Source organism: Lottia gigantea (genome assembly GCF_000327385.1).
Source record: "Lottia gigantea unplaced genomic scaffold LOTGIsca_60, whole genome shotgun sequence".
Taxonomy (NCBI): domain Eukaryota; kingdom Metazoa; phylum Mollusca; class Gastropoda; family Lottiidae; genus Lottia; species Lottia gigantea.
In genome coordinates, this window is record NW_008710050.1 from 1,559,660 (window position 1) to 1,573,851 (window position 14,192).

Below are 14,192 nucleotides of genomic sequence, written 5' to 3' on the forward strand. Positions count from 1 at the left end.
TACGTGGCCTGGTTAATTGTTTTGTGTATTTTTCTGCAGGTTACAACATTTTCAATCCATGCTCTGTCCAGATTTTCTTCTTACACTCATGTAGATGTAGACCTAGATGTATTGCTTCGTGTATTTTCTACTTTGCCGTCCATGATCTGATGTGTTATGTAGAATTTAACTGTATAATTCAACTGTAGCCAAGTTATAGGTCCTTTATCAATCGTTTAAGATTTCAATACATGGTATATTCAGTTTTTAATATAGGTGTAATAATTTAAGGATAAGTACAAATCGTTTGATATTATTGTAACATTATCCAACTTATAAAGATGTTTTGTTTTGTGTATTTTCTGCAGTAACTGAACTTGTCTCCCATTATCTGACAAAATTGCTCCTTAAAGGGACAAATGCGGTCATTCTTTTTGAAACTTCATACTTTAGTTACAGAAATGTGAATTTTTATGCTAAGCCAATGTTGACAGCTCACCATCGAAATTTGAGCCTACAAATCCACATGTCCAGAATTATCCGGGTTTGAAAATTAAAATGACGACTCTTCATTTTAAGATACTCTGTGATATATAGAAAAGACATATATAGAAATAGTGAGAAAAATTCTAAAGGAATTATGTGATTTTCGTACATTTCTAGTACTTCTGAAGACTATTTAAATCAACCTCTAAAAATGGTGCACCTGTCCCTTTAAATCGTGTTCTGTTGATCAAACATAGCCATATTTTAAATATTTCATTATCAATTAATCTGAAAAACAAGGATACCCGGTATAAGGAAAGCAGAAGGACAAGTTGACCTTGTGAATTATTTAAAACTTCCATATAACCTAATGTTAAATTATTGAGGATAAGGAAAAAATGATTTGATGGTTTTTACAAGATAATTGTTGTCTTGTGCAGATTGAAATTTGATGTTTTTTAAAATATTCTATAAAAATTTCAAAATAAATGTTAAACTGTCAAGGATAAGGAAAAAAATATTTTATGGTTTCTATAAGATAACTGTTGCCTTATGCAAGATTGATATTTGACATTTCCATTTTTTTTTAATTTCTCAAATATCAAATTTGATAATACATGGTAATTATAGATAAGAACACAGCCTGAAAACATGCTTCTAGGTATTGTAGAAACCACACCCCTATTTATCATACTTCCTCGGGGTCAGGGTAATACCGGTGAGGGAAATTATTTATTCATATCTAAATATTGTCCAATCAAAATTTGTCCTAAAATCTTTCAAGGAAATTCAAGATACGCTGGCTCAAGGACTGGATACACATAGGAAGTGAGAGTCTCTCGGATTAATAACTTTTTTTTAACGGTGTACAGGATATAGAAAAATATAATATTGTTTGAACTGTTGCCTTGTGCAGACTGATAACTTACATTTCTGTATTAAATAAATTTCTCAAATATTAAATTCTTTAATTAATGTTGTTCAAAGATAAGAACAAGACTTTCTCTTGAAGTTACAAGGAATCATTGATGCCATTCATAGTCTGACTGGAATCTTATTCCTAATTAACTGAATTTACAATTCTAATGTTTTATAGACAAGGTGGGTCAGAAAAGATACAAGACCTTGTTTCTCAAAAAAATTTACCATAAATTTCATCGTTACAAAGATATTTGTAAATGTAAAATACCCCAATTAAGACAAATTTTAATTATAAGATTTTTTGAGAAACTGATGTGACAGAAAGCCAGAAACCGCCTTCCAAAAGTGGTTGCGAGCGTGGCAGAGCAGTTTTAAGCTATTTATAGCAAACAATAACGCACACTCTCCAACAAATCAGAATCACTTTTACAAGCGAGTATCGACAGTCAGACAGGGGGCATGGGGGTCTTTTAGGGTTAGGGTTAAGGGCGTTGGGGGGAGAAGGGTGGGGGAGAAAGGGGGGCATTTTGAAGTGAAAATTATGTCCTATAAATGATCAAAATTCATCTCAGGCCATCTGAAATCTGTTGCCTTCTAGGGGCTTCTGGCAGTTGTCTGTCCTCCAACCTCCAGGGGCTTCAACCTTCCCCTTTCAGAGACCTCCCCCTGCTACGCCCTTGAACCCCAGTTAACTTCCTTGACAAGTAAATGAACAGTCTAATGGGGTAGAAGATAAAAGGTGTAAAAGTGTGTAATTAACTGAATATTTCACATCAACTTCAAGAAATGTTTGAAGAAATTATGTCACTCTACCTTAGTTCTCGAGATTAACTGATTGCATGTTTTTACACTCTAGAGATAAACATCTTCAACTCTCTGCCAGTAACATTCTATAGCTTGAAGACATGTAGTCATTTTATTATTTTTTATCATCTGATAAAGGGATGTTGTAGCCTAATTCCAGGCTGAATGTTTCGGAAACAAATTTTTGAGCCTTTCATGTATGTTGAATAAAAACTAGGTTACAAAACATTTTCCATCATTAACCAATCATGTGAAATAAAATTATATTTGAACCTTGTGGTCACGTGAAACAAAAGCCATGTGACAAAGCAGCATACATCATGTTTCTTTTAAACAATGTCCATCATGTGCCCCTAATGAAATTTTTGAACACATAACATTGTTTTTTGTCTTCAACGGACTAAAACCAGTTGTCTGTCCTTGGCTTTAGCAAACAAACCCTTTTTAATTTCAAAGATTTCTAAAAAGATTTCTTTCATGTCCATTATAAAAACATTATAGATGAGAATATCAATTGATGCAGTCCATTAAAATGTTTGAATTCATGTGTAACTGATATGTTATTTCACCAGTGTGACAGCTAATCTTATCAACTAGCAAGTTTAAAATTTACATCACTCAATAAAACTCTATTAAACACTGACTTGCCAGTTTTTATCATGAAAACAATATACAGTATACTCCGAGTAATCCTAAATACACTGGGACTTGGATTAGCGAGAGTGTCAGAGTATTCAGAGTTACAACATTTTTCACCATGTGCCACGTGTTACTATTTATAGCTCAGTGACCCACATTCTACAGACGGTACCTTTCTAATAATCAGACAATAATAAAAGACAATTCAGTTGTATGAGTTACTATTATTTAATTGTTTATATTTTGAGCTACTGTACATATGTTTTTTATTAGAATTAATATTGTTGGCAAACTTTTTCTTAAATTCTTCTTTACGTTTTAAAATGCTGCTTATTGTTGTCTGACGTAAAGAAGAGCGCGGCCCTTTTTCATAATCTCTAATAATTTACTGTTTCATATCCAGAGACACATCAAGAACGGGCACGCTTCGTAGGACGGATATTGCAGTTTTACTGATTTTCCTGATTGGGGTAAATTCATAAAACCTGCACCTTTTTTTCTAGAGAATGGAGATTGACAATCTTCTATTCCTGACTGAGAGGGAAAATGAAGAGTTTCACATCTTACATCTCAGATTTCAATGGGACAGGAAAACAAAATACAGTGATGCATGGTACAAATATTGAGCTCCTAATAGAGATAATAGAGACAGATGATATTCAGCAGATCTAATTCATTGGTAGAATTTATAAGGTTACTTTATGAAAGGAGGCACCAGGCTTTAATAGAAACATTAAGATAATAAAACTGTAAATGATGAAGTGTTTTATCACCAGTTGTACAATTGACATCAATAATGGATACAAGTTACTGCATAAAGAGATTTTATTCTGACTCTTATTCCATGAGTTATATTTCATTATAAAACTAAGTCCCAAAATAATCATTATTTTCTGGTTCCTATTCCATGAGCTTCAAAATTTTTATAATATGCCTTTACACCTGATACCACTTTCCATTATGAAATACTTACTCACTTATGATTGATATACTTCCTCATGTGAAAAGTTCATTAGCTGGTAATATTGTTTCACCAAAATGTTTTTTGGATTTTGGGTTTCATTTTGCGGTGTAGTTAGTACTGGGTTAATTGATAATATCAAATCAATATATTAATTTTAACTACTGTACAGAGTGTCATTTACTGTGAGACTGACATGATCCCTCACCCTCCTGGAATCAAGATTACATCAGATTCAAAACTGATTCAAACTAGCAATTTATCCCATCAATTTTCAGTTTTGGCTAATCAAGAAAAAATAATTCGCACCTCAAAAAAATTCTGCAGCAATTAAAAAAGTTCCAGTTGTAGACCTCAGATAGATCTTGGCAAAGATGATAGTTGTTTGGGGTTATAGAGCTGCCAAATATTTCAAGATTTTTCAGAAAATCTTACAAACAATATACAATATTCACAGACTGTCGTGATAATATATAATTTATAGACGATATGTCACTTCAATTTAAATTGTTTGAGTTTAAACAATGAATGATAAAATACTATAAATTATATAACAATAGAACTATACATGAGAATATTTCATGTTTATCAAAAATTGCCTATATATTTATATCAGTTTTTGACAAGCAAGTAACATTTAAGATGATCTATGTGTCTGTCTTGAAATAATTTCATTCTTTTTCATGTCAATGTCTTTTTGATCAGACTTAAAAAAGTGAACAAGACAAATATTCAGTTTAATTTTTGGGAGCAATGCCTTGATAAATATAGAGTTAAAACATAGATAAACAGACAACTAGGGTTAGGTTTTCGATTACCAAATAGAGATCGATTATCGATAACAGACTACAGATCAATAATAGATTAATAATCGAAATAATTCAATTGAGAAACTCTGTAAATACTTCATTAAAATCATTCTAAATTCTTTAGCTAGGTTTTGTATCATAGAAGTATATTCTTGCTTTGATCAGTTATTATAGTATATTGTGGGTATGTTATGTGTTATAGAAGTATATTCTTGCTTTGATCAGTTATTATAGTTTATTGTGGGTATGTTATGTGTTATAGAAGTATATTCTTGCTTTGATCAGTTATTATAGTTTACTGTGGGTATGTTATGTGTTATAGAAGTATATTCTTGCTTTGATCAGTTATTATAGTTTATTGTGGGTATGTTATGTGTTATAGAAGTATATTCTTGCTTTGATCAGTTATTATAGTATATTGTGGGTATGTTATGTGTTATAGAAGTATATTCTTGCTTTGATCAGTTATTATAGTTTATTGTGGGTATGTTATGTGTTATAGAAGTATATTCTTGCTTTGATCTGTTATTATAGTATATTGTGGGTATGTTATGTGTTATAGAAGTATATTCTTGCTTTGATCAGTTATTATAGTTTATCGTGGGTATGTTATGTGTTATAGAAGTATATTCTTGCTTTGATCAGTTATTATAGTTTATTGTGGGTATGTTATGTGTTATAGAAGTATATTCTTGCTTTGATCAGTTATTATAGTTTATTGTGGGTATGTTATGTGTTATAGAAGTATATTCTTGCTTTGATCAGTTATTATAGTTTATTGTGGGTATGTTATGTGTTATAGAAGTATATTCTTGCTTTGATCAGTTATTATAGTTTATTGTGGGTATGTTATGTGTTATAGAAGTATATTCTTGCTTTGATCTGTTATTATAGTTTATTGTGGGTATGTTATGTGTTATAGAAATATATTCTTGCTTTGATCTGTTATTATAGTATATTGTGGGTATGTTATGTGCTGAAGAGAACCTATGTAGAAGAGCTTACTACGAGTACGATAGAGAAAATGTAACTTTGACAACAAATTGCTTTGAAAGTTGTTTTGAATTGTGGATTATCGTTCGTCGTGGACAAAAAAGGTTAGATTGTGATATTTTTTGTGGAATGTAAAGTGGCCCTCACACCAGTTGTGTATGGTTGCGAATATAAAATATTGTGGTCATAAGTTTAGAACAAAACTCTCATTCAACTGAGCTGTGAATTGCTTTCAGAACTCATGGCCACTTTCATTATACGTAACTATTAACAACAGGTAATCACTATAGTGTGAGGGCACCTTAAATTGAGACACTTTGGAGGATTGTGACGTTTTTTATGTAGTGGGTGATTAGAAAATTGGAGAGAAGCCATTAAAAATGAAAAGAAAAAAAGGGAGTAGCTTACCTTGATTTTTTGAGAGATAACTGAAGTTGTAATGGTGTCGTTAATTCGTTTAAATAATCTCACCACTTCCGAGTCGGGAATTAACCCTGTGTTTTCCGGATCAGCGTTGTTAAAAATATCTAGTAACCAGGTACAATAAGGTTAAAGAAAATGAATTATAAGAATGAATTGAAGCTGTTCCACGATTAAATTAAGTTTTTAACATACATTACCGTGGTAAAATTACACTGGCAACAAAAAGCTTTCAAAAGGACATAAAGTTGATAAAGCAAATAAATAACCAGGTACAACAGGGTTAAAATGAAATGAAATGAATGGAGTTTTACATCCTACTTTTCTGCATACAACAGAGTTAAGGAAATGTGTTTTTAAGAATGAATTGAGATGGTGGACCAGGGTGATGTTATGTAATAAAGTTTGACAGTAAGAACAATAGTGTAAAGTACACATTATAAAATTCTACTTGTGATAAAAAGAGCTTTTTCAGAAACTTCAGAATAGATTGATCAGAAGATATATCATAACAGAAGTTAAAAAACTGTTGTGATTTTCATGCTCTATGATCTTCAGACAACTGACCTATATCATTCAGCCTGCATCACTACTGAAGTTGGACAAGTAGAACTTATTCTCATGTTTACACTCCCAGACGAATTCGGAACGTTTGTTTAAAGAAATGTTTTTGGGGGCATTAATGATAGATAGTGAAGAATGCAAAATGAAAGTTGGAAATCACAATGGTAAAATGTGTGATAATGCCCAAGGACTTTTTGAAAAATTTGGGATGTTCCAGACATCTGATTAACTAATCACTGCAATTAATTTTAGATTTAGAATTTATCACCAATCAGATTTCTGCACTTTGAAAATCCAGGATACCATTTTTTTCTTATAAATCTTCGCTCGGAATTACTTTCATCATTTTGTTTTCGAGTCATCTGATTGGTTAATCACAACAATTGAGATCAGAATGTGTTGTAGTTATCAATCAGAAAAAGGCTGAATTTCTGAAAAATTCAAAATAAGATGTATTTTTTGAATAATTTGATTGGTTAATGACTAATATTGAGATCAGATTATCTTGTATTCATCAATCAGAAAAAGTCACCAGTAAAATTTTTAAAAACGTAACCTAGTGTTTTTGTGTGTTTCTGTTATCTGAATTCATCTGAATCTCTACACAATTGATGGAATTGGATTTATTTTTGTATCAAGCATAAAATACTTGGACCATTTTCTCAAAAACTTAAGTTAAGATGACTTTAGAGTTCAAATCATCTGATTGGTCAATATTTCTAATTTAAATTTAGTTTTATTATCCAATCACATTTCCTTAAACATTTATTTCAATCTGTTAAGTTTTGAGAAACTAATCCCATGAAGCCAATGAAATGAAATGGTGTTTTTGGGTAGAAATGTATTGGACAATGTTTTCTGAATTTTTACATGCAAATCAAATATATTGAGCCCAAGATTAAATGAGATAAATTAAATAAAATAAAACTCAATATTGGGAAATTTGGACAAAAACCCAAGAAAGTAATATTTGAGATTTCTCAGATGAAATGTAACAATTCAAGCGAAAAGAAAAACGCCATGATAATTTTTTTGAATCTCAAATTGAATATGTTGAAAGTAAAATTAATCTATTGTAAAATAACACTCAGTGAAGTGAAAGAAGATGTCAAATTATTGTCCATGATAAATTGGTTTTTTACAGTAACTAGAGTGATATCACTTTTAAATTAACTCCCTTGATTAAAGGGATTGTAAAAAGATTTCCTATTTTTTTTTATGTGTGTTAGGGACACTGATAGCATCAATCAGACGTCTGTTGTTCCTAAATTCCACTAAAACTAATACCCCTTTCAAACTGCACAACTGAATTATTGAATTCGGTTATAACCGAATAGAAAAATCCGATTCAGTTCGATTCGATTCGGTTCGGGTTGCTTTTGCACTGCAATCCTATCTGGATAGCCGCTTTCGCACTGCCGATAACTTTTTATTTTTAGTAACACATCATGTCACGTGACAAAACATTAAAAACAAATATGGACGCTGGCAATTATAATTGGAGCATGCTCGCTGTCTGGGGCGATACTAAAATTCAAGATGAATTAGATAGCATGAAGAGAAATAAACATGTTTTTTCAACTATTGCCAACTCGTTCAGATTAATAATGCCAGCTCTCATCCACCATTCTGACCTAGGTTGCACCCACAGTTGACGGGACTGAAATTCCTTGTTTATAAATAAAAAATATGAAAATAAATACAAAAGCATTTTCTGTTTCCTCTTCCGATATATATTCATTCTTTTCCTAGACAATTTGTGTACTTTATTAATCCCGGCAAATATCATTATAACATCCCCGCAAACAGGAGCCATTTTGAAGTGCTTATACACGTGACACCCCACGTGATAAACTTATCCGGGTAACTTCTTGTATAACATTGATTGTTGTTCCATAATGCTGTGTCTATATAACCTATGAAATGTTACCTATATTCTATCTAGAGATGAATTGTATGTTAGAAGTCAAATTTTGTTTTACCAGAGGTTAATCCAGCTTCTGTACTGTATGTTAGGAATCAAGTCAAAGTTTGTTTCACCACAGATTAACCCAACACCAGCGAATGGAATGAAAAATGATTTTATTTAACAGTAAATTTTTTACAATTCTTTAAGTTCAGAATCAATATCATAGAAATTGCCTCTCGATAGTTCGCTAAATGGTGGCCACGATTCTGCCTGGCTATAGATTATCATTATTCGTATATTATAGAGTCAAATTTCTTCAGCTTTTTCCGTGATTTTCTACTTTGAATTGCTCTTTCATTGATTCATTATTTCTATTCATAGATATAAATAGTACTTTTAGAACTGGCACAATTTTATATTATTTTGATGTGAAATTTGGGTTTTGGTAGATAATCTCAAGAATAAAAATACACTTTCAGAACTGGAATAATATTATATAATTCTGATTTGAAATTTGGGTTTTGGCATATAATCTTAAAATATACACGAACTGTTTCGGATATAACTTATCAATAATACAGTTAATCCATCATATTATAACAGAAGCTGTTTGTAATAATAATGAAATGAATAGAGATTAACATCCTGTCTTCTGTAATCTAATTTAGACAATTCTTCTTTTCTTTTTTTTTCAAACTTTCAGAAGAAATTGCAATGAGTGACATGAAACTACAAATTTTCTTTAACATTTTACTTTTTATATCAATAATTTCTCATTTTATAAACATTCAGCCTTTCCTTTTGATATTTTCAAGTTAGTGAATTAAGGCTTCCTTTTTTTTCTTGGCAGTAAGAAACCTCAATCAAATTTTCAGGTTTTTCTTAAGATAAAAACAGTTATCTTTTTAAATTTTCAAAAAAAAAGAAAAAAATGGCTAGAAACTAAAAAATTTTCAAAAATTTACTTTTTATATCAATAATTTCTTTTCTTTTTTTAAATTCAGCCTTTTCTTTTTTTAATTTTTCAAAAGAAAGTGCAATGATATGACTTAAGGCTACTGTTTTTTTTCAACTTGGCGGTAACAAACCTCAATCACAGACTCGAGATCAATTCAACTTTCTCTGGTTTTTTTTAATTCAGCCATCTCTTTACCTACTTTTTAGATGAATTCGCAATGAGTGGCTTGAAGCTAATAATTTTCTAAAACGCTTTCTTTTTATTCATTTTTATTTAATTTTCTTTGAATTTAAATTCAGTCTTTTCTTTTTAAATTTAAAAAGAAATTGCAACGAGTGACTTGAGGCTACAGGTTTATTCTCTCTGTGTCATTAAATCACATGATCATTGATTCTTCCAAAACAACAATCCTCTCCAACATGATTCTACATCTTCTTGACATTTCACTTCTTTATCTTTGTCATCAATTAGAGTGAAATCTGTTCTATTATTATCTCATCTCAAAACTCTCTTGATTTTAAAATAGTTTCTTGAGGAGAAAACTGACATAGTCATCTGTAATCATCTTCACAGTGTCAAGATATTACAAACTACATCTTCACAATGTCAAGCTATTACAAACTTCTTCTTCACAATGTCAAGCTATTACTAACTTCATCTTTACAATATCAAGCTATTACAAACTTCATCTTCACAATGTCAAGCTATTACAAACTTCATCTTCACATTGTCAAGCTATTACAAACTTCATCTTTACAATATCAAGCTATTACAAACTTCATCTTCACCATGTCAGGCTATTACAAACTTCATCTTCACAATGTCAAGCTATTACTAACTTTATCTTCACAATGTCAAGCTATTACTAACTACATCTTCACAATGTCAAGCTCTTACTAACTTCATCTTTACAATATCAAGCTATTACAAACTTCATCTTCACAATGTCAAGCTATTACAAACTTCATCTTCACAATGTCAAGCTATTACAAACTTCATCTTTACAATATCAAGCTATTACAAACTTCATCTTCACAATGTCAAGCTAACCTCCTCTTCACAATGTCAAGCTATTACAAATTTCATCTTTACAATATCAAGCTATTACAAACTTCATCTTCACAATGTCAAGCTATTACAAACTTCATCTTCACAATGTCAAGCTATTACAAACTTCATCTTTACAATGTCAAGTTATTACAAACTTCATCTTCACAATGTCAAGCTATTACAAACTTCATCTTCACAATGTCAAGCTATTACAAACTTCATCTTTACAATGTCTTATAGCTTGACTGCAATAGCCACCTTTTCTGTTGAGGACTCTGATTGGCTGTATTTCTTAATTCATCATATACAGATAATAAAATAAATTGGAATTTTAAACCTTTCTATTCTAAATTTTATTGAGGTAATGTTACTTTCCTAGGACCTGAATTTTATTGAGGTAATGTTACTTTCCTAGGACCTGAATTTTATTGAGGTAATGTTACTTTCCTAGGACCTGAATTTTATTGAGGTAATGTTACTTTCCTAGGACCTGAATTTTATTGAGGTAATGTTACTTTCCTAGGACCTGAATTTTATTGAGGTAATGTTACTTTCCTAGGACCTGAATTTTATTGAGGTAATGTTACTTTCCTAGGACCTGAATTTTATTGAGGTAATGTTACTTTCCTAGGACCTGAATTTTATTGAGGTAATGTTACTTTCCTAGGACCTGAATTTTATTGAGGTAATGTTACTTTCCTAGGACCTGAATTTTATTGAGGTAATGTTACTTTCCTAGGACCTGAATTTTATTGAGGTAATGTTACTTTCCTAGGACCTGAATTTTATTGAGGTAATGAAATAAAATGAAATAAAATGGAATTCCAAATTACATGTCCTGGGAATTTTATCGAGCTAATGAAATAAAAATTGGAATAAAAGAAAGTTAAACCTGTACAGCTACGACAAGTATTGCTGTCAATTAAACCTGAACCATGACAAATTGAAGATAAATAGTCCATAACTGTCATCGAGAACACGCTAACCATCCAATTGTAGCAGAGATAGCAGGTATAACTGTCATGTTAAATATCCCTATTCAAAGACTATCACAGATACTGCTTGATTTTCATGACAGACATATTTTTCAGTAAGAGACAAGTATTACATTATTTCATTACTTCAGGCCTGTAAATAAATTTAAAGTACATTATTTTCATTATATTCAAAAGAGTTGTAAAGAGGTTTGGACACTGATAGCATCAATTTGCACTCTTCCAATTTTCAATCAGACGTCTGTATTACAGACAATAGTTTGAGTTGTTCTTTCAATCAGGCAAATGCCTTTAGATATCACTAATAAGTAGAGGCCATGTATTGCCCCCATTCAAATAATAATAAAAAAAAAAGGTCGAATAATTCCTTTAAAATCCCTTCAAATTTCAAAGAAATAACATAAAATTTACAGATCAAGTGTTTGCTGAAGATCTTTAAAGCGGAATTCTGTTTTTTTTTATAAAACATTTTCAATATCAAAAGCGTCGCAAATTATACCTGAAAATATTTCTAAATTATGCTATTTATATCTATGTATGTACTTGATCAAACTGAATTTGTTTTAAAAGCGTTAATTAAAACCGATATTTAGTTGAAATTTTTAGAAAATGTTGGGAGAAATGTTTCTTTACAATTAGGCGTTTATTTTACTCAAATCCATACAATAGTTCTCTAAAAGCTTGCAAAAACCTTAATTTAAAAGGTTACGTTACCTTTTACGTAAAGTTTTGGGGTTAAAAAATTAACGGCTGGATTTTTTTTAGTTAAAACTTTCAGAAACATTATGGGATTTCTTTCTATAATATTCACAAAAAAGCAGAATGTCCCTTTAAATAGATATTTATCGAAAGAGAGTAAGCCACTATCCTTAAAAAATTCCCTCATTGCATAACTTTCTGCGTTAAACCATTTAATTATTCTTCAGAGCAAACTCGAGAAAAAAATAGCGATTCATATCTATCTTTCCACAATATTCTGAATCTTGCTATGTATTCTTATAATGTGTAATATTTTCTCTCAATGCCAGTGTTAATGTGTCAATCAAACATTAACTGCTATCAATAATGAAAGAAAGTTATTACAAGTTTTATAGTTTCAGTCCCTCATTATACTGTACAGTTTCTATTGACTCTGATAGTTCAAATTCACTCTCTAGTTTTCTACTTTCTTGTTTCTCGTGTTTTTGCTCTGATGGATTCATAAGGTTAGATATAATTCAACAGACATAAAAAAGATTTCCTATTTTACAAACGAGCGATTCCCATCATAACTTATACCTTTTTTATCCCAATCTTCTTTTCTATTTTTGCTGTCTCTGTCTAAACTTGCTGCTGATTTCATGGTTTTTGTAGTTTTGGATGATTCACAAGGTTGGATATAACTTAACAGACAAAAAAAATTTCCTATTTTACAAACAAGTTCTTCCAATCATAAATACATTAATTTTTTTATTGACTCTCAAGACAGTGTTTCTAATTCTACTCTTTCCTTCTAAACTTGCTGCTGATTTCAGGTTTCTTGTAGTTTTGGATGATTCACAAGTCTGGATATAATTTGACAGACAACAAAATTTCCTATTTTACAAACGAGTTCTTCCAATCATTAATTTTTTTTATTCGCACTTTTCTATTTCTACTGTCTCTTTCTAAGCTTGCGGCTGATTTCAGGGTTTTTGTTGTTTTGTATTCACAAAGTTAGATAGATATACCTTAACAAGCAACATAAAAAAACCCTTAGAGGGATTGTAAAGATGTTTTCTAATAAAATTGTATGTGTATCGGGAACACTGATAGCATCAGTTTCCAACATTCCAATTTTCATTCCGATGTCTGTGGTTCTTGCAATTCCACTAAAATTAACGCGTTTTATGGCATCACTAGAGGAGAACTGCACATGTAGATATCAATAGTAGCTTCTGGTAGCTCCCCTCTAGTGACATCATAAAACGCGTTAGTTTTAATGGAATTGCAAGAATCACAAACGTCGGAATGAAAATAGGAATAGTGCAAATTGAAGCTATCAAGCTAAAAAATAAAAGAATTCCTAGTAAAAAAAAAAGTCTGGAATCCCTGATTGACGGCATTCTCATATATTAACTTGACGCTTTCAATGGACTTTGTATATTGTGAAGAATGCAATATCAGCATTAAAATGAATTTCAATTATAAATCATAGAAAATAATTTCTGTTCATAAACTAATCATCATAAATCTCACATACGCCTTTGTTTCCGTGTTTAGTCGGTGAAAACTGTGTTTCGGTAGTTTCGATGAACATAAAATACAATATTTCATATTTTAAAGATGGATGAAACTAATAAGTGAATAATTAAAATAAAATAAAGTATAAATATTGTAAAGATATTGTAAAGTATAAATATTGTAAAGTATAAATATTGTAAAGTATAGTATAAATATTGTAAAGTATAAATATTGTAAAGTATAAATATTGTATATTGTAAAGTATAAATATTGTAAAGTATAAATATTGTATAGTATAAATATTGTAAAGTATAAATATTGTATAAATATTGTAAAGTATAAATATTGTAAAGATATTGTAAAGTATAAATATTGTAAAGATATTGTAAAGTATAAATATTGTAAAGTATAAATATTGTAAAGATATTGTAAAGTATAAATATTGTAAAGTATAAATATTGTAAAGTATAGATATTGTAAAGGGGGATCCTCAGAGTCGACC

The 14,192-nt window shown here is 30.4% G+C and overlaps 1 protein-coding gene across 1 annotated transcript in view; it reads right to left on the reverse strand.

Annotated features, from left to right (window-relative positions):
• Nucleotides 1-14,192, reverse strand: part of LOTGIDRAFT_128120 (hypothetical protein) — a gene marked incomplete at both ends in the record, with an annotated part of 67,966 nt that overhangs the window by 19,727 nt on the left and 34,047 nt on the right. The window contains one exon of the mRNA XM_009064156.1: nt 6,001-6,119. Within this exon, the coding sequence (XP_009062404.1) occupies nt 6,001-6,119 (119 nt within the window). The remainder of the gene's footprint in view (nt 1-6,000; nt 6,120-14,192) is intronic.